This window comes from Tachyglossus aculeatus, chromosome 23 (genome assembly GCF_015852505.1).
Source record: "Tachyglossus aculeatus isolate mTacAcu1 chromosome 23, mTacAcu1.pri, whole genome shotgun sequence".
In the NCBI taxonomy this organism is placed as follows: Eukaryota; Metazoa; Chordata; class Mammalia; order Monotremata; family Tachyglossidae; genus Tachyglossus; species Tachyglossus aculeatus.
In genome coordinates, this window is record NC_052088.1 from 11,224,899 (window position 1) to 11,252,555 (window position 27,657).

The window sequence follows — 27,657 nt, forward strand, 5'->3', positions numbered from 1 at the left end:
ACATCTAGAGCCATAAGAAATGGAGAGTGTTGTGGGCTGCTGAACACTCTGGGAATTTTCACAGGTGTTTCTGTAATTGTGATATATTGGGGAGAATTCAGTGTTCAATGGTCCTCAAACCCACATTTCCAGCTGTGTGTTGTAGTGGTCACTGGGCTGTAGTATAAAACATGTAGAATTCTAACTGACTTACAGATGGAGCTAAATATCCAAGCAGCCATGTTCCGTACTGTTTTTCTCTAGGCCAACCTTCTTCGAAGTGTATTTTTCACTTTGAGAAAGGTCATAAAAAGCACACAAAACCTGGTATATTGATTGGGTCATGAGCTCCTGGGTACCTAAATACAGTTGTATTTATTGAATGCTTCCTGTCCGCAGAGCTGCACTGTACTAAGTGCTTGGGAGAGTAAAATATAACAACAGACACATTCCGTGCCCACAATGAGCTTACAGTCTAGAGGATGTGACTTTGAATAATTATGATGGTAAAATTCATCACGAGTGAAATTTGGTCATGAGTGAAATTTGAATGGATTGCATGGTCAAAGTAGTTTACAAAACTTGCAGTTGTAGGGATGTCAAGCAGTGAAGGAATGAACTTCACGAAGGGATTTTGAGGGCCTTATGATACTAAAAAATATTCTGTTGATCCCATTCAAAAATGTAAATCAGTCCATCAACCAGTGGGATTTACTGAATGCATGGTCAAAGTAGTTTACAAAACTTGCAGTTATAGGGATTTCAAGCAGCGAAGGAATGAACTTCACGAAGGGATTTTGAGGGCCTTATGATACTAAAAACTATTCTGTTGATCCCATTCAAAAATGTAAATCAGCCCATCAACCAGTGGGATTTATTGAACGCTTACTCTGCAGAGCACTGTACTAAGTGCTTGGGGGAGTATGAGATGTCAGAGTTGGTCAACTTTTTCTGAGCTTCATTGTTGAGGATAATTGGGATGAGAAAATTCCCAACGGGAAGGTGAATCAGAGAGTCCCTCTCACCCTTAGCCCGAGGCATGGACTCTGAAGAGTAGAGGAATGGCCAATGACTTTCCTCCCTCCACCCAAGTTGTCTTAGGACAAAAGGAATGTGGCAGGATACCAGTTCAAAGAGCCTAGTTTTCGATCTGTTGCTAAACTACTGAGATTCTAGATTTTCGTGGTGGAGGATAACGAATCTTAGGGGCTCAGGAAATGATAGAGGCGTCCTTATTGCACTCAAAGGAATTTCCAAGATTCCCAGTTAATAATAATAATAATAAAGGTATTTGAGTGCTTCATATTCACCCAGCACTGTTTTAAGCACTGAGGTGTATACAAGGTAATCAGTTGGGCCACAGTCCCTGTTCCACATCGGGCTCACAGTCCAGATGGGAGGGAGTAAAATTTAATGCCCATTTTATTAGAAGTATTATTATTATAATTACAATATAATAATATAATAAATGCATTTAATGATAATATATTAATATACAGTAATAGAACAATATAATATGTTATACTAACTAATACTAATAGTAGTAATGATGATCAGTCAATCAAATCAATCATATTTATTGAGCACTTACTGTGTGCAGAGCACTGATGATGATAATGGTATTTGTTAAGCGCTTACCACATGCCAAACAGTGTTCTAAGCCCTGGGATATATTCAAGGTAATCAGGTTGTCCCACATGGGGCTCACAGTCTTAATCCCCATTTTACAGATGAGGTAACAGAGGCATAGAGAGGTTAAGTGGCTTGCCCAGGGTCACACAGCAGACACAGATAGATGAGCAAACTGAACCACAGAGAAGTTAAGTGACTTGCCCAAGGTCCCACAGCAGACAAATGGCAGAGCAAGAATTAGAACGCAGGTCCTCCGACTCCCAGTCCTGTGCTCTTTCCACGAGGCTATGCTGCTTTATAATGAGAAAACCTATGATGGGCAATGAGTGAGGCAAATTCTTCTCTGCCTTCCTTTGTTCCAGTTGACTGTGTATTGGTCTGTCATCATCATCATCATCAACCATATTTATTGAGCGCTTACTGTGTGCAGAGCACTGTACTAAGCGCTTGGGAAGTACAAGTTGGCAACACATAGAGACAGTCCCTACCCAACAGTGGGCTCACAGTCTAAAAGGGGGAGACAGAGAACAAAACCAAACATATTAACAAAATAAAATAAATAGAATAGATATGTACAAGTAAAATAAATAAATAGAGTAATAAATACGTACAAGCATATATACATATATACAGGTATATGTATATGCCTATGCCTATGGATAGTGAGCGTTCATTTAGTAGTAGCAAGTAAACTTTTCCAGGCTCATTGAAGACCATCCTTTTGAACGAGTGTATTTCCAGCTGAGATAAAGAATTTATGGTGAATAAAATAAAACCCTTTAGAGTCTAGTTGTTCACTTTTACAAAAGTCCCCGTCATAATTGTAGTGAAAGTAAGAGGTGAATAAATGGCATGGCATCTCTACAAGATGTAATTTTCTTTTAAAAATCCGTTACTGTTTGAACTTCTCCCTACCTTTATGCCAAATTCAGTTTTATAGCAGTTGGTTGTATTTTGTGAGACGTGTGCTTGATAACACAGTGAGTTCTGAGATAAAAAGGTGTTTTTCACCTTTACGCTTTTCTAAGCAAGCTATTTTAAAAAAAAAAAAAACTTGATTTTAGAAAAGGTGAAGAAATTCAATAATGTATAAATTAGTATAAACCATTTAAGTGGCTTGCAGATTTTTAATAGAGTCCATTATGTAATATTTATTGTAATACTTGTAACAGGAAGATAAGCTCCGTGCATTCATTTAAGAGGAGGGAAAGACACTAATGAATAAAAATGACTATTTTGCATACTGCTTACTAAAATTACTACCTGTGACCCTGAGCACTAGTACAGCAAAGTAAGCAAAACTCGGATGTCCTTTATTAGAATAATGGAATTGAGCACTAACGAAGTATGTTAATGGACATGGCAAGGAGAACGGGAGGGAAAAATAAATGCTGATTTAAAGGTGGCGTATTATGTGTATTTCAGGGTCTGATTTAATCACCTAGTTGATGGGCTTACTGGGCTAATAGAGCAGCCTATCCTAGCGTCTCTTCATCTGCCGCTGAAGAATATTTGTATTATTACAGTAAACTTCAGGTTGTTGATGAGGGCTAGCACTTACAGCATTTGATTGCGTACTATCGTTTTATTGGATCACTAATGCACTTAGCTGGCTTGGCCTAGAGCTAAATAAAACAAGAGTCGTTCAAGACTAATTTGGGCACAGGCGTAATTCAATTGCTGTGCCTTTAGAGAGCCCCTAATAGACGAGTGAGTTCCTTGGTCGAAGTCATGTATTTCCAGAAAGGTGATAATAGGAATATATTTTAAGAGTTTTTTGTGAGACAAAATTGCAGAGATCAAAATGAATCAATTTTCTTTGGGGGGAAAAAAAGCCCAGTATGAACTCTAAAGGATTTCCAGGTCTAGTGATTTTTCTTGTCTGCTAACTGTATTGAATCAGTCAATCAATCAATCATATTTATTGAGCGCTTACTGTGTGCAGAGCACTGTACTAAGCGCTTGGGAAGTACAAGCTGGCAACGTATAGAGACAGTCCCCACCCACAGCACAGTGATTTGCACAAAGTAAGTGTTCAATTAATATAACAGATTGATTGATTTTTTTGGGGGGGGTGCCACTCCTACTCATCATCAATCATCATCAATCGTATTTATTGAGCGCTTCCTATGTGCAGAGCACTGTACTAAGCGCTTGGGAAGTACAAATTGGCAACATACTATTCTTGTGAGTCAAAACAGGGTTAGATCATAGTCCCATCATACCCTCCCTTCTTGACTCATTGTGGGTAGGGAATATGCCTGCAAATCAACCGCTTAGTACAGTGCTCTACGTGTAGTAAGTGCTCGATAAATACCATTGATTATGATGATCAGTTTTTTTTTTTTGAAACAGGAATTCAGACCCTGTGATCAGTCAATCAGTGGTATTTACTGGACACTTACTATGTGCAGAGCACTGTACTTTGCACCTGGGAAAGCACAATTCACCAAAATTAGAGGGCATGTTCCCTGCCCCTAACGAGCTTACGGTCTAGAGCATGGCGATTGCATGTTCGGTATCGGTGACAGAGAGAACTGAATGGTCATAGCAAAAGAGAAACAGCGTGGCTTAATGGAATAATAATAATAATGTTGGCATTTGTTAAGCGCTTACTATGTGCAAAGCACTGTTCTAAGTGCTGGGGGGGATACAGAGTGATCAGGGTGTCCCATGTGGGGTTCACAGTCTTAATCCCCGTTTTACAGATGAGGTAACTGAGGCTCAGAGAAGTTGTGACTTGCCCAAGGTCACACAGCAGACATGTGGCGGAGCCGGGAGAGCCTGGGCTTGGGAGTCAGAGGTCGTGGGTTCTAATCCTGACTCCACTGCTTGTCAGCTGTGTGACCTTGGGCAAGTCCCTTAACTTCTCTGTGCCTCAAGTTACCTCATCTGTAAAATGGGGATGAAGACTATGAGCCCCACGTGTGACAACCCGATTGCCTCGTATCTACCCCAGCACTTAGAACTGTGCTTGGCACATAGTAAGCACTTAACAAATACTTAAAAAAAAAAAAGCTGAAAGCATTTTAAGTTTCAGGCTGCACGTTGCCCATATTGAATTTCGGTCCCAGGCATTTTCGATCATATGCCCCCATAACTGGTAGTGACATGATAAAAGGCTCATGTAGGTAAGCCTTGGGGTCGGGAATTTTGAGCCACAGTGTGATACTCAGTGTGATGGTTTGGGCACCGCTGTTGTCAGCGTCCTCTGCCTCAGGACAAGGGTGGGTTGTATTGGATAGAAAAGAAAACTGAATCCAAATAGAGAAAAGTACATTTGTTTTAAGTCACATACTGAGTCAGTGGCAAATCCAAGCTTAGAAGTAAGGTTACCCGAGTAGACTTCATAACCCTTGACTTCCAAGCAACAACCGATTTTCTGGGAAATGAATTTGAAAAATAAAGTTTCATTTGATTTAGACCATTATTGTAGGCCTATATTTTTAGTTGGCTGTATTCTCCATTATTTGGGAGATAAAAGTTTCAAGGCAGATGACAGGGGACAAGGGTCCCAAATCAGTCAGTGGTATTTTTTAACTCTTTATTGTATGCAGAGCACTGTGCTAAGCAGTTGGGAGAACATGATACAATAGTCAGTAGACTCCATCCCTGCCCACAAGGAGCTTTCATCATCATCATCATCAATCGTATTTATTGAGCGCTTACTGTGTGCAGAGCACTGTACTAAGTGCTTGGGAAGTACAAATTGGCAACATGTAGAGACAGTCCCTACCCAACAGTGGGCGCACAGTCTAAAAGGGGGAGACAAAACCAAACATACTAACAAAATAAAATAAATAGAATAGACATGTAGAAGTAAAATAAATAAATAAATAAATAAATAAAGAGTAATATTTCAAATTAGGGGGGCCAATTTCAGCCTTTCTGGTGGGTTTTAGTTCATCCTTAGGTATCTGTCTCTGTTTTCCTATGTGCAAAATACGGACATTATCACTTGTGATTTAGCCTAGTTTTATTTTAGGGGAGTGGGCAGATCATGGGAAAAGTTATTAAACAGAGCTCTGTAACTCTAGGAATGTTCAACGCTAGTAATTCCATAGGAAACTTTGTAACTTTGAAAAGCACTGTAAAATGTATTTATTTTGCTTGGCACTATGAGAACTCACTTAAAAGCTTGTAAATAAAGTTATCACTTTGATGGCTGATGGGTGATCTCATAAGAATTTAGAGAGGATAAGAGAATACTCTATTTCAGTGACACCAATAGAGATGGTTTCTGGGAGGTTGGGGGGAAGGTGGCCATGATAAGGCAGCCTAGAACTGGGGAAGTTGAGGTATACAGTTCCTCTAGACTTTAAGCTCATTATGGGCAGGGAATGTATCCACCAACTCGGTTATATTGTACTCCCCGAAGCACGTAGTGCAGTGCTCTGCACAGAATAAGTGCTTAATCAATACCATTGATTGAGGTAAGAGGATAATAATTGTGATACTTGTTAAGCACTTCCAACCACTGTTCTAAGCACTGGGGTAGATACAAGCTAATCATGTTGGACACTGTCCCTGTCCCACATGGGGCTCAGTCTTAATCCCCATTTTAAAGATGGTGTAACTGAGGCCCGGAGAAGCGAAGTGACTTGCCCAAGGTCACACAGCAGACGTGTGGCGGAGAGGGGATTGGAACCCAGGTCCTTCTGACTTCCAGACGCGTGTTCTAGCCGCTCAGCAATGCTGCTTCTCTTTGACATCATCTAGTTTGTGGGGAGCCTCCCCCCTCAGCCTCCCAGCCCCATAAGTGAGGAACCCCCAGTGAAGAAGCCAACTGAGCCATTGGTCTTTCTGCTACTACCCAGGGAAGGGCACATTCCTAATTAAATTGCCAGAACCTCCTACAAATCAATCAATCAATCAATCGTATTTATTGAATGCTTACTGTGTGTGCAGAGCACTGTATAAGCGCTTGGGAAGTACAAGTTGGGAAGTACAAGTATGCTTGGGAAGTACAAGTACAAATGCCTCATCTAGCCTCTTTCCTGGGTTGATTTAATGTTTCATCACAAATATTGGCATTGCCTTGTTTGTCCTCATTTATGTTTGTTTTTTAAACTAACAATCACTGCCCATTTAGAATGTACATATTTTCAGCCACTCATAATTAAAACAGTGTAAAATGTTAGATTAGAATTTAGCATGATATATATGTATACAATTACAGTCCTCTAGACTGTAAACTCACTGTGGGCAGGGAATGTGTTCATTTAGTTGTACTCTCCCAAGCGCTTAGAAAAGTGCTCTGCACACTGTAAGCACTTAAAACAATTGATAGTTAGACACCCTTCTGTTGCCTCTATTCCAGTTAGTGTATGTGGTCAGTCATTCATTGTCGTATTTATTGAGTGCTTACGATGTACAGAGCACTGTACTAAGCGCTTGGGAGAGTATAGTACAATCAATCAATGGTATTTATTGAGCACTTACTGTGTGCAGAGCATTGTACTAAGCGCTTGGGGGGCCATTTTCAGCCTTTCTGGTGGGTTTTAGTTCATCCTTAGGTATCTGTCTCTGTTTTCCTATGTGCAAAATATGGAAACCATATGAAAAAAGTTGGCAACATATGGAGACGGTCCCTACCCAACAGTGGGCTCACAGTCTAGAAGTCTACAACAGTAAATAGATACATTCCCCTGCCCACAGTGAGCATTCAATCTGCCCTGGTCTTTGGTTTGACCTTTTAGGGAAGCCAGCTTCTGTTCTTCATACACAGTTGCGAGCTTCTCGGGAGGCAGGGTCTAGGTCAAATTCTCGCCTGTATTTTCTTTCCCTGTGCTTAATATAGTGCTGTACGCACAGTATACACTTAATGAATGCCGTTACTGGTACATGATCCAAGGGTTGCACTTCTACAGTTCCACACGTCAAGCTCTTGGAAAGATTCTTGGATGATGTGGGGGGATTTTTGCCTTTGAGTCACAGAAATAAAATATAGTAGAAACTTGCATCTTAAGGCTTTCTCTTCCCATTTAAAAAAAATTATCATTTTAACTTCAGACATGTATTCAGCTCATCTGGACTGTCAACAAAAATCCTCATGTCTTCAGTCTTTAGTTTTCCCCAAATTCCAGTTACACAGAGCTCAATTTCATTGAAGAATTACTTTTTGTTGATCATGAAGTTATAGAATATGGGTTTCTAAACATGGTTTGTACATCCATGAAAATGAAAGGTTTTCTTCATCACTGCATCCAGAAATGATTTTTCAGTTGTGTATTTCACAAGCAAAAATGGCTCTTATCTTTAGGATATATGCAATTCAAAGCCTTGCTTTTAAGATCCAGCTCGGGATATTTGACCTCGCATTATCGAGCACAGCTACCGGAGCTATTGTTCTAGGTTTCTGAGGAGGATTTTTCTCCTGTCAGGATGATGTTCTGGAAGAGAACAATGAAAAGAATTTCTACGAATCTGATGATGAACAGCAAGAATCCAGTCAGCAAGTAAAGAAGCCGTATACCATGGATCCAGACCATAGATTGCTGATTAGAAATACAAAGCCTTTGTTACAGAGCAGGAATGCTGCGGTAAGATAAAACTTGTTCCATTCATTGTCTATAGCTCAAAGATTTTTCGAATGATATCACTAGAAACGGTAAACGGGGGAAGGAGGTAGGAGAATGAGGTACACTAGGAAGCTGGTTTGAGGGGAATGAAGGCAGCAGATTCAGAGATAGTGGGTGAAACAGAGAGGTGAGGAGGGGGGAAAGCCTCGAAGCCTGATTGTGAGGAGTCTTTTATGGACGCCAAGAGATATCTCTCGCCTCCCTGCAACTCATCACTGGTTTCATGGATGCCAAGAGACTTGGGAAACCAGTAATGAGCTTCAAGGACGAGAGAGATGTGAGCCAAATAGTGTTTCAGGAAGATAATCTGGGCAGCAGCCTGAAGTTTAGATTGGAGTGGGGTGCAGCTGGGAGGCCAGGAAGAAGTCTAATTCAGAGTCAGTATATTTATTGAGTCCTTACTGTATGCAGTGCACGCTACTAAGAACTTGGGCAAGTACAATATAACACACATTCCCTGTCCACAGTGAATTTACAGTCTAGAGGAAGAGACAGACAATGTAAATAAATAAAATTATAGGTATGTACATAAGTGCTGTGGGGCTGGGAAGGGGGATCATCATCATCATCAATCGTATTTATTGAGCGCTTACTGTGTGCAGAGCACTGTACTAAGCGCTTGGGAAGTACAAATTGGCAACACATAGAGACAGTCCCTACCCAACAGTGGGCTCACAGTCTAAAAGGGGGAGACAGAGAACAAAACCAAACATACTAACAAAATAAAATAAATAGAATAGATATGTACAAGTAAAATAAATAAATAAATAGAGTAATAAATATGTACAAACATATATACAGGGGATGAATAAAGGGAGCAGTCAGGGTGACGCAGAAGAGAGTGGAGACCAGAGCTTGTTACCCAGGTAGCAGCGGTGTGGTGGATGGGGAGTATGGGGCAGATCCAGGAGGCGATGTGCAGGAAGAACTGGCAGCGTTTGGAAGCAGATGGAATTTGAAATTGACGTTATAGCTAATAGTCATTTTTTCAATCAGCACTGTGTATTGGGCGCTTTCTACGTGCAGAGATCCGAAGCCCGTGGGTAGGGAACGTGTCTAGCAACTCTGTTATGTCGTACTCTCCCAAGCAGTTAGTACAATGCTCTGCATGCAGTAAGCCCTCAATGAATATGGTTGATTGATTGCAGAGCACTGTACTAAGTGCTTGGGACAACGCAGTGCAACAGAGTTAGCTGACACGTTCCATGCCCATGATGGGCTCACAGTCAGGTGGGGTTTGTTAAATCTGGGGTCTTCTGTGTTTTGGTGACCCTTTCTTTTCAGATGCAGTTGATCCTCCATGTGACCATTAATCTTGATAGCTTACTGAAAGTTATGGAGTCATTCTCATTTTCTCACTTTCCACGCTGTAACCTGCCACAATAACTCTCAAACGATGTAAGCATCCTAACCTCATTTGAAAACCCATATTTTCCAGGTGGTGATGGGGGTTGCTCAGCTCTTTTGGCATATAGCACCTAAATCTGAAGCTGGAATTGTGTCCAAATCTTTAGTGCGTTTGCTTCGCAGCAATAGGTGAGTCTGGACTTTCTGTTTTCTCCTTCTCTTCCTTCAGAGCTTAGGAAAGGCATCCTTTGTCTTTTAGTCAGACATTATATGTGAATTTGCACATTTACAAAGAATACTTTAAAGTCCAACTGACACTCATGAAAGCCTGTCAAAAACGAGCCCAGGCACAAGTGGTAAATATTGATTTCTTCCAAAAAGCTTGAAAGTGTTTTGAAGCCCATTGCGTGTTCTAACCATTGTTCTAACCTAACCATTGACCTATTCCTATTTGGAGTGGCCACTGACAGCCCTCAAGAATTCAGGATCCTCCTTTGCCAAATTCCCCCACTGCCCTCTTTCTTTCTTTCTATATGCATTAAAAAAAAAATTACTGAGAAAAAGTACTAAAAAGAAATCCCCCAAATGGTGTGTACTGACCTTGAGGAAACAGACGAGAGGAATGCCATGGGTTTGTGTGGCCAAGAGCTAGGCTTTGGATTTGCACCAAAGCTTAATTCATTCATTCATTCAATCGTATTTATTGAGTGCTTACTGTGTGCAGAGCACTGTACTAAGCGCTTGGGAAGTACAAGTTGGCAACATATAGAGACGGTCCCTACCCAACAAGGGGCTCCGTTAGTGCCCTCCCTTCCTCTTTCATTCATTCATTCAGTCAGTCATATTTATGTATTTGAAGTCTTGCTGTGCTCTGATAGCTGATTCAGAGAGTGGCTAAGCTTTTTTTTATGCTTGTGACCATGCCTGCTGACATTCATAAGTCTCTTTTTATTGATAAAACAATTATTAGTAATATCATGCTATTAAGCACTTACCATGTGTCAAGCACTGGGGTAGGTACAAGATCATCAAGTTGGAAACCCTCTCTGTCCTACATGGGACTCCCATTCTAAGTCAGAGGGAGAACAGGTATAAAAATCCCATTTTCCAGATGAGGGAACAAGCACTGAGATGGTGACTTGCCCCAGGTCACAAGCAGGCAAATGGGAGAGGAGGGATTAGAACCCAGGGCCTCTGACTCCTGGGCTTTTGCATTTTCCACTGTGCCATGCTGCTTATGTTAACTGCAGTACAAGCAATATGAATTCTCTGATGTAAGTAGAAGCGTCATAAGGTACAATTGAGCTGGTTGTTTGTGGAAATTCCTAGAACTTACGTGGTTGCAGGACATTTAAAAATAAAAAAGTACTGGATGTGAAATTGACAGGAGTTATATTAATACCAGAGAGGGTCAGAGCCCCACTGTTTTTGTTTGAAACCAAGGCATAGGTAAGGATGATTATTTCGGTGAAACAGTGCAAAAGAGGTATGTTTGCGGCCTTGAAGATGTCCTGCTGTATTTTTTTGGTTTACATTTAATTCTTAAAAATAACCCAAAAATGGACAAATTGCGAAACGTATTAAAATTTCTTTAAAGTGAACTTTTCTTAACAAAACCTTTATATTGGCAAGTTTTTGTTTGGCTCTGGCAACCTACAGTGTATGTAAAATTCCATTTTAAAACCTCTGTAAAGTCACCTCATTCTTTCATTTCATTCCTTTGTAAAGCTTTCTCTCAACTGGGAAACGTGGGGAGTAGAGAAAAATGATCCAGGCAGCTGAGTGAAGGGGGGACTGAAGTCGGGAGACACAGGAGGCAGGGAGGTCAGTGAAGAGACCGATGCAGTAGTCAAGGACAGGTTAGGATAAGTGCTTGGATCAGTTTTGTAGCTGTTTGGATGGAGAGGAAGAGGCCACTTTTAGTTCTGTTGTGAAGGGAGAACTGAAAGGATGTAGTGACAAGTTGACTATGTGAGATGAATCGAAGAGATGAGTTGATAATAATAATGATGGCATTTATTAAGCGCTTACTATGTTCAAAGCACTGTTCTAAGCACTGGGGAAGTTAGAAGGTGATCAGGTTGTCCCACAGGGGGCTCACAGTCTTAAGCCCCATTTTACAGATGAGGTAACTGAGGCACAGAGAAGTTGTGACTTGCCCAAAGTCACACAGCTGACAATTGGCAGAGCCGGGATTGGAACCCATGACCTCTGACTCCAAAGCCCAGGCTCTTTCCACTGAGCCACGCTGCTTCTATAATGCCAAATAATGATAATGATAATGCCAAAGTTATGGGTCTGGAAGATGGGGAGGATGGTGGTGAGGTCATAATACAAATTGTGGTATTTGTCAAGTACTAACTCTATACCAAGCACTGTTCTAAGCACTGTGCATGTGACGGCCCTGTGCTGCACACGTGATTGCCACATGATCGCCCCGTGCCATGGACGTGATAGCCCCATGCCATGCACGTGATTGCCTCGTGATCACCCCGTGCTGCGCACGTGATCGCCCCCGCTGCGTACCTGACATCCCCTTGCCACGCACGTGATCGCCCCACTCCGCGCATGTGATCGCCACGTGATAGCCCCCTGCTGCACATGTGATCGCCCCGTGATCTCTCCCTGCCGCACACTTGATCGCCACGTGATAGCCCCCTGCTGCGCATGTGGTTGCCACGTGATCGCCCTAAGTCTAAGTAGGAGGGAAGAACAAGTATTGAATCCCCATTTTGCAGATGAGGGAACTGAGGTGCAGAAAAGTCGTGACTTCCCTGAAGTTCCACAGCAGACACCTGGCAGGGCGAGGATTAGAACCCAGCTCCTCCGACTTCTAGGTCCCTGCTGCTTCTACTAGGCCATGCTGCTTTCCTGAGTGACGGGAAAAACAGGGGGAGGACACGATTTGAGTGGGGAGATGATCCGTCCTATTTTGGACGTGTTAGTTGGAGTTGCCAATGGGACGAGCAAGTAGAGATGTCCTCCGGCCAGAAGGAAATGCAAGACTACAGAGGAGGAGAGAGGCCAGGCTGGAGATGTAGATTCGGGATTCATCTACCTAGGAGTGGTCACTACTACAGCTGAACGAGCTCTCCCGAGGAGTGACTGTAGACGGAGAATAGAAAGGGACCGAGAATTTAGCCTTGAAGGGCAGCTGAAGGATGGGAGAGAGAGGAGGAGACTGTGAAAGAGACAGAGAGAGAGAGGAGAACCAAGAGAGGGCCGTGTCAATGAAGCCCAGGTTAGATAATGTTCCCAGGAGAAGGGAGCGGTGGACAGTAGAAGGCAGCTGAGAGGTCTAGCAGGATTAGGATAGAGTAGAGGCCATTGGATTTGACAAGAAGATCACCGGTGACCTTAGAGAGGGCGATTTCCATGGAGTGAAGTATATGGAAGCCAGACTGGGGGGCAATGAAGGAGAGATTTGGATAAGTGGAAGTAGAGGCAACCTCTGAGGACAACTCCCTCAAGGTATCTTAATAATAATGATGGCATTTGTTAAGTGCTTACTGTGGGCAAAGCACTGTTCTAAGCACTGGAGGGGATACAAGGTGATCAGGTTGTCCCACGTGGGGCTCGCTGTTAATATATAATGATAATGATAATGCCAAAGTTATGGGCCTGGAAGATGGGGAGGATGGTAGTGAGGTCATAATAGGAATTGTGGTATTTGTCAAGTACTATCTCTATACCAAGCACTGTTCTAAGCACTGTGCACGTCACGGTCCTGTGCTGCACACGTGATTGCCACATGATCGCCCCGTGCCGTGGACGTGATAGCCCCATGCCCTGCACGTGATTGCCACGTGATCACCCCGTGCCGCGCACGTGATCGCCCCCGCTGCGTCCCTGACATCCCCTTGCCACGCACGTGATCGCCCCACTCTGCGCATGTGATCGCCACGTGATAGCCCCCTGCTGCACATGTGATCGCCTGGAAGATGGGGAAAATGTAAAATCCCCATTTTACAGATGAGGTAACTGAGGCCCAGAGAAGTGCGTTGCCCAGAGTCACAGAGCTGACAGGTGACGGAGCCGGGATTAAAACCCATGACCTCTGGCTTCCGAGCCCGGGCTCTTTCCACTGAGCAACGCTGCTTTTGAAACTGCTTTGAAATTTTGAAAGTAATGGTAGGGCAGTAAGTGGAGGTAGCTGGGGGCAGTCAAGGGAGGGCCTTTTTTTAGGAAAGGGGTTACCCCAACACTTTGGACAGTGTCTGGTACATAGTAAGCACTTAACAAATTTGTTGCTGAATTGTACTTCCCAAGCGCTGGTCTGCACACAGTAAGCACTCAATAAATACGATGGAATGAATGAATGATGCACTTAAAATAAATCGAACCTCCTTTGTGGAGCTGTCCCTATCGTCTTGGTCCATGCTGCAAGACTGCTTCCTTTCTTCAATTATTTATATCACTGTAATATTGGTTTAAATTGGGGGGCTTTCCTACAACCCTTGACAGAGTAACTGACATATTGTTAGCATCTCCTCAGCCCCATTTGTCGGACAGTTTTATGTGTTCCTCTCCTTCATGGTTCACCAAGACAATCCCTCTGCCATCTCCCAACCCCTTCTTGCAAATACTCCTTTACCTCCTGTCACCCCTAAAACCAGCGTTCCCAATTTGGATGGCAGCGAAGCCATGTACACGCTCAGAGTAGCCATTTGCTTCCCAATCCACAGTTTGAACATTAAAATATAAGATGGGTAGTAAGGCCTTTTTCCTGACAGATCGAACCTAGTTTGATAGTTTTAGGCAAAAATAGTTTTTCAGAACTAGGAAACTAGAGTCATAAACTTTCAGGGTTTGCTAAAAGCCTTTTAGCAGTAAATGTAAGTGCATTCCTTCAAAATGAAATATATTGCTGATTCTCTGCTTTAATGCATTGCTCTCTCCGGGTGTCATTTTATTGAGAAATGTAACCCATGATACTCTTTTTTTGATTTCCAGGGAGGTACAGTACATTGTATTGCAGAATATTGCCACTATGTCTATTCAAAGAAAGGTACGTTAACTATAATATAGAATTTAAGTGCAGTGCACCTTATGGGGCTTAATATGTACACTCTGATGGCAAAATGAATGAATTAAGCATTGACCATTTAAATTTTCTTTAAACTAGGGTATGTTTGAACCTTACCTGAAGAGTTTCTATGTTAGATCAACAGATCCAACTATGATCAAGATACTGAAGGTATGGATGTTTTTCAGTTTTATGACTTACCCTCTTAATGTGATCTTTATTTTATTATTATTTTTATTATTTATATTTATTATAAATGTATTTATAATTATTTATTATTATTATTTATATTCCCTGCAGCCACATGTAGGCTGGAGTCCTTTTCATCATCAGTCATTGTCAATTGTATTTATTGAGCGCTTATTGTGTGCAGAGCACTGTACTAAGCACTTGGGAGAGTCCAGTATAATAGAGTTGGTAGACACATTCCTTGCCCACAAGCTACAGTCTAGAGGGCAGATAGACATTAATATAAATAAGTAAATTACAGACATGTCCTTAAGTTCTGGGAGGCTGAGGGAGGGGTAAATAAAATTGTCTGTTGGATTTGAATTTTTGATCTGCATTCTAATTGTAGTATCTCCTCAACTAAATTGTACTGCATTAAATGTGTGCTCTTTCTCAGTTGGAGATCTTGACAAATTTGGCAAATGAAGCCAACATATCGACGCTGCTTCGAGAATTTCAGGTTGGTGGACAGACGTTTTCTTTGGGTTCATGTGGGTTATGGCCACACGTTCACCGTATTGCGTCTTGCGGGAACGGGGGGAGGCCGTTGGAGGACTCGTTCTGGCCCATAACATGGGTAGCTGGGACATAATGGCTAATCTGGAATTAGAGGATAGTCTACACCAGCTTTTGGCTATCCTGATATAGCTAGCTGTTGTCTACCTTGATTCATATAGGAAACAAATTCTTCTAGGTGAGGGGATTTCTTTGCTTATTTTTAAATAATAATAATAATAATAATGGCATTAATGTGCAAAGCACTGTTCTAAGCGCTGGGGAGGTTACAAGGTGATCAGGTTGTCCCACGGGGGGCTCACAGTCTTAATCCCAGATTACAGATGAGGTAACTGAGGCACAGAGAAGTTAAGTGACTTGCCAAAAGTCACACAGCTGACAATTGGTGGAGCCGGGATTTGAACCCCTGACCTCTGACTCCAAATCCCGTGCTCTTTCCACTGAGCCATGCTGCTTCCCCAAGCTTAAACTTATGGTAGTGTTAGAAATCAAATAGAAAATGTCCTCTATCATTGATAAAGACCCATATTTTTTACTTAAACTTCATTGTAGATTGTCTAATAATTATATATGGCTTATTCCTTTACTTTTTATTAAATGCCCAGTTATTCCATTGAATTGTTGTTCACACACTACAAAAATATATCAAATATATCAAACTTCATTGTAGATTGTCTAATAATTATATATGGCTTATTCCTTTACTTTTTATTAAATGCCCAGTTATTCCATTGAATTGTTGTTCACACACTACAAAAATATATCAAATAAAATAAAGCTGTTAACATTTGCAACCTCGATGGAGAATTTTTCTTAAACATGTTTATCTAGTGCAGTGTAAGTCTATTTTAAATATTTAATTAGATTTTCCCCCTGCTTTCTTGTTCAAAGAAGCTCTGAAAGTACTTTTTCCTTCTTTGTAAAACCATCAGTCTGCTTTACAAAGTGCAGATAGCTGAAAATTTTTACAGTGCGCTGCCTTCAGAGAGGAGAGAACCTAAGTAAGAAAAATTTTGAACTAAAGCAAATTACTTTTGGAAAATTAAATTTGATTATACATTTACCTTTAGCCTATTCTTCTGGTGAAGAGCTCTGTATATACATGCCATTTTCTCAATGTGAGGTGCCCCAGTTCTTTTTAATCTAGAAAATTTAAACTAAAATCACAAGTATTTTATGCATCAGTGAGATTAATGTAGACAAGGTATCAGTGTCGTATTGCATTTATGGTAGGACCTTTTTAGGCTTTTGTTGTTGTTTGGATTTTCAAGTAAATGTTCGAGAATGGAGTAACTGGAATCATATTTAACTGTTACCGTATTTCTTGAGGGAGATTAAAAACCCTTGGTAGATGCTCAGTCGCGAGCAAGAGAGCAAACCCCCTGATTAGGAGAAAATAAGAGGTTAAAAGAGAGTTTGAAGGTGTGCTCTCAGAGCCCAAATTGATACTCAGGAAGCACTGAGCTGGGCTATACCATCCTCAGTCAGTGGGAACAAGGGGCACTTGGAGAAAATGGACTTCATTTCTTATTTCTAAGTTTAAAATCACTCTTCAGGATTTTAATGGAAACCATTACCCCATGTGGAAACTCCCCGAGAAGAAATGCCCTCTTCTTCCCCCAGACAGTAATCAAGCGTTCACTTTAAATTTCTAAGCGAACCCCACGAAACTCTGGCTGTTTCCCTCCCACTCTCTGAATTCACTGCCATCCAAGGGCGATTGAGCAGAAGTCGCTACATCTTTGGCTACAGGTGATCCATCACATCCTCCCCACTGCCTTCGGTCTCTAGGCTTACACCAGCCAGGAACCTTCCCCTATTTCTCAGTCTTGAAGTCGAGAGTCACAAAAACTGTCTTAAGGAAAAACACTGTGAGGTTGGTAAGAGTACCCACGTGTCTGTATGTTGTGGTTCGTTGTCAATGTGTTGTCATTATCACAATTATTCATTCATTCAATCTTATTTATTGAGCGCTTACTGTGTGCGGAGCACTGTACTAAGCGCTTGGGAAGTACAAGCTGGCAACATATAAAGACGGTCCCTACTCAACAGTGGGCTCACAGTCAAGAAGGGGGAGACAGACAACAAAACATATTAACAAAATAAAATAAATAGAATAAACATGTATAAATAAGAGTAATAAATTCTATTTACTGATAACCTTTTTTTTTTGTTTTGTTTTGGTTAAATAGGCAACTCTGCCATGGCATTAATGTCTTCTTTTTAGTGAATGCGTTTCATGTAGTTATATTTCTTTGGGAGGATCTAATTAGCCTTTTCAAGGTGATAATTCTTGTTGGAATTATTGCTGTAGCACACAAAATTTCTACAAAGTACTATTATTGGATATCATCAGAGCATGCTGATGATTTTCCTCGCCAGGAACTCTGAGTAATCGTCATTGTTTGGACATAAAGGTTGGCCAGACTTTTTTTTTTTTATATTGTCGAACTTAGGTAGTTCGACCCACATCTCAAATAAACCACCGTTCTTGTTGATGTTTTTACCTCTTCCCATTCCATGGGGCTTTCCAAATAGTACATCTATTCATCATCATCATCATCAATCGTATTTATTGAGTGCTTACTATGTGCAGAGCACTGTACTAAGCGCTTGGGAAGTACAAATTGGCAACATAGAGAGACAGTCCCTACCCAACGGGGGCTCACAGTCTAAAAGGGGAAGACAGAGAACAAAACCAAACATACTAACAAAATAAAATAAATAGAATAGATATGTACAAGTAAAATGAATAAATAAATCTATTTATCCTATAAATCTATTGAATCCTTGCTTCTGCTTCCCCGAGTCTCATTCTCCCCTAGCTCACTTTCACTGAAAGAGACCAATTCTTTCTTCAGGCAGGTAAGTTATTCAAAGATTCACAGATGCTGCTAGTTAAATGGACTGAAACCTCCCTGAAGACCAAGTTCTCATCAACTCCTCCAACCTTGCCCTCAGACTAATTGCCGTCTCTGGGTGACGCAGCCCTGAATACTTCTGTAGAATCAGAGCCCCCCGCAAGGCCACAGGTGACATGAGTTGTCATGAAAATACATTATCCAAACGAAAAAGCAAGCCTAACAAAGCGCGACGTTAGTGTAACATCTGATGCGTAATATAGGGCTTGTAAAAGACATTTTGGGATAGTGTGCCACTTGGAGGAAAATAATGTAACGGGGATTCCGGGTGGTGCGATCAACATGCAGCTAATGGAAATCTTCTTTCCTTTAGACTTATGTGAAGAGTCAGGACAAACAGTTCGCGGCAGCGACCATTCAGGCCATAGGCAGATGTGCCACCAACATCTCCGAAGTGACGGACACCTGCCTGAACGGCCTGGTTTGTTTGCTATCCAACAGGGATGGTAAGCTAAAATTCCATTTGTCTTTAAGTGACTGACAAAGTGAATCTTGGCAGGCCAACAGGTGGTAGCAGATAATTAAAAATAAAGAAAATAGCACAGGGTGGCCTCTGCGGTAAATCAAATCAGTCGGGAGCATTTTCGCTCACCGTAGAGGTAGACCCATTGCTACCTCTTAATTTCCAAACGGAGGAGAAATGTGGATGTGCCAACGAGGAGCTGATTTTAAAGGCATCTGTTCCGGTAACGGTGACAGTTTAATCTGTTAGCTGCAATTCTTCAAAATTCAATAATGGGCCTTGTTGCTTTTTCACCAGATTTGTAGTTTTTCACACAAATTTGTGAATTTGTCTGCTCACCTGCAGAGGGTGCCGGAGGCAGGCAAATGCCGGTGGTTTTTTGGTCAATGTACATTTTGTGAGGTCCAAAGTACTGTGAACTGTGTTAGAGTTAGTTATGAATTTGGTTTGGTTCTCACATTCCTTCTTTTTGGTAAAAAAAAAAAAAAAAAAAGAAAAATGAAAATCACATCAGTGTTCCCAAATCCATTAACGTACAATAGCTAAAGGGTACACAAGCCAAACAAAAGGTAGAAATCTGATGAGATTTGGGAGTTATTATCCAAAAACTAAGAATTTTAAGGTGGTGGGAAATTTTATGCACCCTATGTCAGAAAAATCATCCTGAGAGGGTTAAATTGAGCCCAGGTTTGGAAGGGAATGATTCATCATCATCAATCGTATCTATTGAGCTCTTACTGTGTGCAGAGCACTGTACTAAGCGCTTGGGAAGTACAAGTTGGATTCAGTTTAAGGATTTGTTTTCTGTCGTTTCTGACATTTGTTTTGATAATGCGAAAGTTCCCCTATTGAAATTGCAGTTCTGTAATTAAAATACTATGTGGTTGTTATGGGAATAATTTGTGGATTCCCCGTAGCAGCCTAACTTCCATCTTAGAATAAAGCAAGACAAAAGGATACATAATAATGATAATAATTGAGGTATTTGTTAAGCTCTTACTGTGTGCTAAGCCCTATACTGAGCTGTAGGATAGATAGAGGTAATAGGGTTGGACACAGTCCCCATACTTCAACACGTGCACAGCCTAAGTAGGAGGGAGAACAGGCATTGAACCCTCTTCTTAACTGCTGAGGAAACTGAAGCACAGAGAAGTGAGGTGACTTGCCCAAGGTCACACAGCGGGCAAGTGGTAGAACCAGGATTAGAACCAGGTCCTCTGTCTCCCGGGCCCTGTGCTCTCTCCTCTAGGCCAAAGAACTGAAACTCTAGTCAGTTCTTCTGTAATCCACTTAAGGGCTAAATTACTTCCAAGAAAGCTCCCCCCGTACCTTTTTCCCTAATTGCTTTGTCTATTAATATTATCTCCATGGCAGCAGCGTTGAGAAAGTTTTAAATTAATCATGGAGGAAAAATTAGGAATCAACTTCCTTCTAAGCGGGAAGGCTGTACTGTAGAGTCGGTGACCGGGAACCTTTCTGAAAAAGGGGCGGCCCAGAGAATGCGCAGTTGGTGGTCACTCTCCTATCCTCGGCCGCCGTTCAGCTCCAAACCATCGGTTGCGGCATTTCAGGTGCCACAGGTCTTCATCTCGTTCTCTAGCAGAGGAACGTATGTTGACATCACAAGCCGTCATCAGTACAGTTTTCCCCAGGAAATTCTCAGGATGGGGGTGATTTGGGGAGATTCGAAAGCAAACCGGGTGCGGTTTCTTTTCCCCACTCTCCTATCCTTGGCCGCCGTTCAGCTCCAAACCATCGGTTGCGGCATTTCAGGTGCCACAGGTCGTCATCTCATTCTCTAGCAGAGGAACCTATGTTGACATCACAAGCCGTCATCAGTACAGTTTTCCCCAGGAAATTCTCAGGATGGGGGCGATTTGGGGAGATGCGAAAGCAGCCGGGTGCTATTTCTTTTCCCCACTCTCCTATCCTCGGCCGCCGTTCAGCTCCAAACCATCGGTTGCGGCATTTCAGGTGCCGCAGGTCTTCATCTCGTTCTCTAGCAGAAGAACGTATGTTGACATCACAAGCCGTCATCAGTACAGTTTTCCCCAGGAAATTCTCAGGATGGGGGCGATTTGGGGAAATGCGAAAGCAGCCGGGTGCTATTTCTTTTCCCCACTCTCCTATCCTCGGCCGCCGTTCAGCTCCAAACCATCGGTTGCGGCATTTCAGGTGCCTCAGGTCTTCATCTCGTTCTCTAGCAGAGGAACCTATGTTGACATCACAAGCCATCATCGGCACAGTTTTCCCCAGGAAATTCTCAGGATGGGGGCGATTTGGGGAGATGCGAAAGCAGCCGGGTGCTATTTCTTTTCCCCACACTAAGAAACTCAGCCTGGCTCCTAAGAGTCACTACAGCCTTTAATGATAATGAGTATGAGTATTACAAGCATTTAGTACAGTGCATTGCACCCAGTAGACTCTCAATAAATGCCATTACTATTACTGCTGCTATTAGCTGAATGCTCAAAACTCACACACAAAGTTAATGTCCAGTGTTTTATGCCTTAATTAAACTTAATAGTTTGATACTCTATTATTACTGAAAATTGGTGAAGGAGACACGGAGAAAGTTCATAAAATGCTGATTCTTCTTTCACTGTGGCAGTGAAAAGGATATCATAGAACCTAAAGAGTGTATTTTGGAGGGATTGGTTTTACAAATATTAACAAAATAAAATTAGTAGCAGCATTTTAAAGTAGACATTTGTTCCCCAAACCGAATAGTGTCTGCTCCAGGTGTAGTGACTGGATTAAAAGAATATTAAATTATGTTTGTATATTCAACTAAACCAGGTGTAATACAGTAGTGTTGTCCAAATCACGACCTGCTTTGATGGTGAGGAGCCCCACCTCTTCAGCCTTTGCTACACATCAATCACCAGAATAAGTATATGCGATAAGGATACAGAAAAATTCCAATTTATCTCTCTAAAAGAGGTATTTTCCTTTTATAAATTATGAAGCCAATTTCATTGATACTATCTATAAGTACCTAAGAAGTGAATAAGAATTTGATTTGTGATACAACTTTTAAAATTGAAGTGAATTTTAATGAACCATTTTTAGTTAGATTTTAATCAAAAAGTACAGTGCTTAATCACTTAGTAAAATGCTCTGCACCCAGTAAGCACTCAGTAAATACAATCAAGTGAATGAAAAAAAAATCTTTCTAGGATTCTCTGTCATGTGGAAGTAAGCTTCCCAGCTAAACACTGGAGCCGTGACGTCTTATATTTGAATTTTCAAGTCCTTTTTTTATGACTTTAGGGCCACGTTGCATTATCTGAATTTTTGGTTTAAACTGGAGTTTAAACCCCACTGGAGTCAATTGACAGTACATAGCCTGAAATACGTCTGATGGTCCTTGATATTTGAACACAACTTTACGCTGCCTCCTCCTCCCCATTGCTGCTCTGTTAAAGGGTCTCTGGTTTGGCAGTGGTGGAGGAGGGTGGGTGGGTGAGAAGGAGTGGAGAAGTAGAAAAATATTCTCATAAGTAACTGGTAATAGAAGCTTCATGGCAAAATACTCCACTTGGACCTCAGTCTCTAGGCCTACAAATAGGCCCGCAACACATGACGTACAGTAGGGCACTAGAATGAATTTGATGAAGGAAATGCAAGAGGTCTCTCAGATAATTTTTCTTACAGGTCTTGAGGGCAGAATTTCTGAGCCATATTTCTTGGAGGTAATTGAGTCCTGAATATATTTTGGGAATATATGCTGCTGTTTGGTGGAGACTAGGGGGACCAAGAAGTGGTTTTTTTAGGTTCTTTTGGTAACCTAGCTCCTCCAGCATGGATCTCTGTGACTGTTAGCCAGTTCTCTCTCATCATCTTCCTGTAATTCAAGCAGGATTAGGGAAGGGAGGAGGTCATCATCATTATCCTCATCAGTATTTGTTGAGCACTTGCTGGGGGCTAAGCACTTGGGAGCCGTATCAGTGTTCTCAGCTGGAAAGAACAGCTTTGGACCCAAAGGGCTTTTTCAGTGGTTTGAATAGCGCTACTACCATCTCTGCTTTATTTGGGATGACAGGATTTCTGTGAAAGCCTCCTAAGGAAATAATGAACTTTTCTGGAACACATTACTTAGTACACAAATATCATTTAGCATCTCATTTTAAATATGTTTGAGTTATGTCATATATAGAAGTCTCCATGGTCTGGATTGATTATTTTATCAGCCCTGAGTAAATTCTTGATTAGTATTAACATTTCTACATCGTAGTGTGAATGGTAGAATAGGGCTCAAACTCCTAACATACAGTGCGGTGGTTTTTCCATGTGAGGAAGCAGCATGGTGTAGGGAAGGAGCGGGCATAGTGGAAAGAGTTTGGACATGGGAGTCAAAGGACCTGAGTTCTCATCTCAGCATCACCATTAGCTGCTGTGTGACACTGGGCAAGTCACTTCATTTCTCTGTGTCTCCGTTTCCTCATGTGTAAAATGAGGATTAAATCCTATTCATCTCAGCATCACCATTAGCTGCTGTGTGACACTGGGCAAGTCACTTCATTTCTCTGTGTCTCCGTTTCCTCGTCTGTAAAATGAGGATTAAATCCTACTCTCTCCTACCTACACTGTGAGCCCCATGTGAGACTCTGGCCATCCTGATTATTTTATATCTACCCGAGCACTTAGAACAGTACTCGGCACATAGTAAGCACTGAACAAGTACTACAATTATTAATAATTGGAGCCGAGAAATTTTCCATTGCAATATGACACTGGGTGACATTGAACGGCTTGACTACTACAGTGATGATGATGATGGTATTTGTTAAGTTCTTCCTATGTGTCAAGCACCATTCTAAGCGCTGGGGCAGTTAAAATCTAATCAGGTTGGACACAGACCGTGTCCCACTTGGGCCTTCAGTCTTAATCCCCATTTTACAGGTGAGGTAACTGAGACCCAGAAGTTAAGTGACTTGCCCCAGGTCATCGATCCCGGTCGTAATTGGGGGCAGGAGTGGAAGTGACCCTGCCTATCCCTACATGTGTTCACACATCCCTCTTAGACTGTGAGCCCACTGTTGGGTAGGGACTGTCTCTATATGTTGCCAATTTGTACTTCCCAAGCGCTTAGTACAGTGCTCTGCACATAGTAAGCGCTCAATAAATACGATTGATGATGATGATGATCCCTCTGAACTGTAAGCTCTCTGTGGGCAGGGAGCACACCTGTCAACTGTTCTGTTGTACTCTCCCAAGCATGTAGTACGGTACTTTGCACACAGTATGCTCTCAATAAATGCCATTGATTCGAATCCTGCCTCTGCCACTTGTCAGCTGTGCGACTTTGGGCAAGTCACTTAACTTCTCTGTGCCTCAGTGACCTCATCTGTAAAATGGGGATTAAGACGGTGAACCCCAAGTGGGACAACCTGATCACCTTGTATCCCCCCAGCGCTTAGAACAGTGCTCTGCACATAGTAAGCGCTTAACAAATACCATCATTATTATTATTATTATCTCTCAAACGGGTTTAGGTTGGGTTCAGTGATATCCTAGGAGCTGTGATTAGGAGCACTGCCATCTTCCAAGAGTCACCCAGAACTCAACATTAAAGGCTCAGCAGAAATGGCGTTGCTTGTGTCCCAACCATTTGTACTTCTACCACTCAGCACTTAGAACAGTGCTTGGCACATAGTAAGGGCTTAACAAATGCCATCATTATTACCTGGCACTGCACAACTTGCCATTCGGCGGACAATCACCCGCCCCTGTTTTTAAAGCCTTATCCAAGGCGCATCTCCTCCAAGAGGGCTTCTCTGATTAAGCCCTCCTTTTCTCCCACTCCCTTCTGCATCCCCCCGACTTGCTCCCTTTATTCATCCCCACCTCCCAGCCCCACAGCACTTATGTACATATCTAGAATTTATTTATACTAGTATCTATCTTCCGCTCTAGACTATAAGCTCGTTGTGGGCAGGGAATGTGTTACTGTACCCTCCCAAGCGCTTAGCAAAGTGCTCTGCATGCAGTAAGTGCTCAATAAATACGATTGTCTGGCTGACTGACTCCAGATCTCTCGTCTAGCTTCATAGTTCTCCTTCCCAAACAATCCAGGCCCGTCTGTGGGTGAGAGGACCGGCAACTCTCTGACTAAGCGCTTAGTACAGTGCTCTGCACATAGTAAGCACTCAATAAATACGATAGATGATGACCTGCAGTGCTTGTGTAGGATGCACTTAGATAAACCCTGAAGGTCTGACTTGTTTAAACTGAATAAAACACTTTAATTATAGGGGTCTTCAGACTCCATGGCTTTCACCTGTCCAAACAAGATGTAAACGTCTAATAAAAATAATAATTAATATTATTATGGTATTGGTTAAGCGCTTACTATGTGCCAAGCACTGTGTACATAGCTGGTTTCTAGAATAAGGAGAACATTTTGGATATATTTGCAACAGTTTCCATTTGCAATGCATGTGTAGCTAGCCATTGATTTTTTGGGAAATTCAGCAACTCCATTTTTTTTTAACTAGAGCAATTCATTTCCTCTCTCTTTCTGCATACCAGAGGATTATTCCAAGAGAAGAATCTGTAATTTCAGCTTGTTTTCTCTCTTTGTCACCTTTTGACATCAAACCCTCTTGTAAGCAAATGGTTTGCTAGCGCATTACTGATTGATGTAGTACTGGTTCAGTTCTCACTCAAAACACGTTATTTGAATTTATTTTTCCGAAATTGTGGTCCAGAGGGGCTTTGTGTTTTCTTTTGTAGAATTTACTGAGGGCATAGAATCTGTGACTCATCACATTGTGGCTTTGTAGTTGGGATTTTGTATTGGAGTATCTTGATTAATAGTTTGTTCTAAGTAAGTAATCATTCCTGTGCTGTGTGTGTAGAATTCTGTCCCAGAATTTAATGTGGACAATGGAATATTTCATATGTGATGAATGTCTTTTTGTTGAGAATTTAAATGCTAGTGACAGTCTTAAAAATTTCTTTTCCCATTGAGATTTTTCTGGGGAAGAATGGAATTTCACGTCTGCTGTTTTCCTTATGTGCATATGTCTTGGATAAATTCCTTTAAACAATTCCTGCCTGCCATTGTTTTTTGTTGTTGTTGTTGTTTGTTTGTTTTAGTTTTGTAATTACTGCATTCCCTTCAGTTTCTTTTCCTTTATCCAGTGTAGCCAACCTCCGGTTTTAGTGTGTCCGGAGAATTGATTGATTTATGCCAGTTAAGGTAATGATATAACAATATACTTTTTAACATTTAATGTAACATAGTAATAATATAACAATATATTACTAAATAACATATATGCAAGCATTTCTTCCAACACCACGGTGCACTGTATCGAAACAGCTTCGTGTTACCTGAAGAACATTTGCCAGTTCCCCGAAGTCTTTCTACCCAAAGTCTGTACGGAAACCCTGCATTCGGGCAGAAATTAATGTAGAGTAAAATCTCATTACACTACATTAGCATTTTTGGAAAACAGCTGTACAAAGCAAAACCATATAATATGAGCATTGACTTAAAAGAGGATAAGGGGTTTAAGTTCTTGAGGAATCTTTAATAAAATAATCATCTGGCATATAATTGAATCTGCTCTCTGCATACATTTGTATGCCTCTTTTCTCACTGTCCATGAGTATTTATTCCCTCATTTACTTGGATTCATATGTGTCTGCTTAAGCTCAGACCTGCCATATGAATATGTCTGCCCATTTCTAAACCTGTGTAAATCTCAGTACAGTAAGTTCTCATGCAGCATGTCTTTTTCACTGTTAATTTTAGATTGAACACTGTTGGGGAATTGGGAAATGATATTCGGACAACAGTTGTCTTTATGGCTGTAAAGCGTGTTTGTGAGATGTGGAGAAAAATGTATGCCCATGTGCATGACATTGGTTAAAGCATGTATATTATGACACACAGCAGCAGTGTGGCCTACTGCATACAGCATGGGTCTGAAGGTCTGAAATACCTGAGTTCTTATCTCGGCTCTGCCACTCGTCTCCTGTGTGACCTTGGGCAAGTCACGTAACTTTACCTCATATGTAAAATGGGGATTAAGACCGTAAACACCAAGCGGGACATGGACTGTGTTTAACCCGATTAGCTTGTATGTACCCCAGCACTTAATACAGTGCCTGGCACATAATAAGTACATATCCAATACCATTAAAAAAAGTTTTCCTAATGTGGGGCTTTTCCAGAATGCAACCCCCATCTTATGGGAGAAGTGACACTCTAGTCAGGAAAAAGGACAGGCTTTGCTTCCACCATCCCTGTTGCCCCTGTGCCATGCAACTCTGCTTGCACAGACCCACTGAAAACATTTGTACGTTGGATCCAAATCTTCTTTTCTTTGGAAGAAGACTGAAAAGAAAGAAACAAATGCTGTCGGCGCATATAAACGTGTCAGAAGGAAATCCCCATGTTCTTTAACCACTTTGGAGTGAAATTTCTTAGGTGGGGCTAACGAGTGTAGTTTACCTTTAATTCACCTGTATCTGGAATTTATTGAAACTGTGTGCAGTTCCAAATCCCATGAAAACACTTAGATCTAATAGTATTCTGAATATGTTTGCTTAATGTTATATTGTACTCTCCCAGGCGCTTACTTCCCAAGCGCTTAGTACAGTGCTCTGCACACAGTAAGCACTCAATAGATACGATTGATTGATTGATTGATTGCTCTGCACACAGTAAACACTCAATAAATACAATTGAATCAGTGAATGAAAGAATAAAAGCAGATTCTTGGTTTTGTCTACTGTGTGTTCCCAAACATTAGCAGCGTATTAAAGTTTTGCAAATCTCAAAGGAGGGCCAAGGGATTTCATAAATAATCAGGACTTGCAGCAAGAAAAACATCCCTTCCCATCCTCACCCCCCACTTCATTTACATACTTCTCTTTATATGTGGTTGCTTCCCTGCCTGTCATTTATTTTAATTGACTACTTCCCTTCTAGATGGAAAGCATTTTGAG

At 41.5% G+C, this 27,657-nt stretch overlaps 1 protein-coding gene across 2 annotated transcripts in view; it reads left to right on the forward strand.

Moving 5' to 3' along the window:
• Nucleotides 1–27,657, forward strand: part of AP3B1 (adaptor related protein complex 3 subunit beta 1) — a 266,204-nt gene that overhangs the window by 107,048 nt on the left and 131,499 nt on the right. For both annotated transcript variants that reach the window (XM_038765458.1, XM_038765459.1), the window contains exons 8-13: nt 7,995–8,153; nt 9,631–9,728; nt 14,493–14,547; nt 14,665–14,736; nt 15,191–15,253; nt 18,544–18,676. In XM_038765458.1, the coding sequence (XP_038621386.1) occupies nt 7,995–8,153; nt 9,631–9,728; nt 14,493–14,547; nt 14,665–14,736; nt 15,191–15,253; nt 18,544–18,676 (580 nt within the window). The remainder of the gene's footprint in view (nt 1–7,994; nt 8,154–9,630; nt 9,729–14,492; nt 14,548–14,664; nt 14,737–15,190; nt 15,254–18,543; nt 18,677–27,657) is intronic.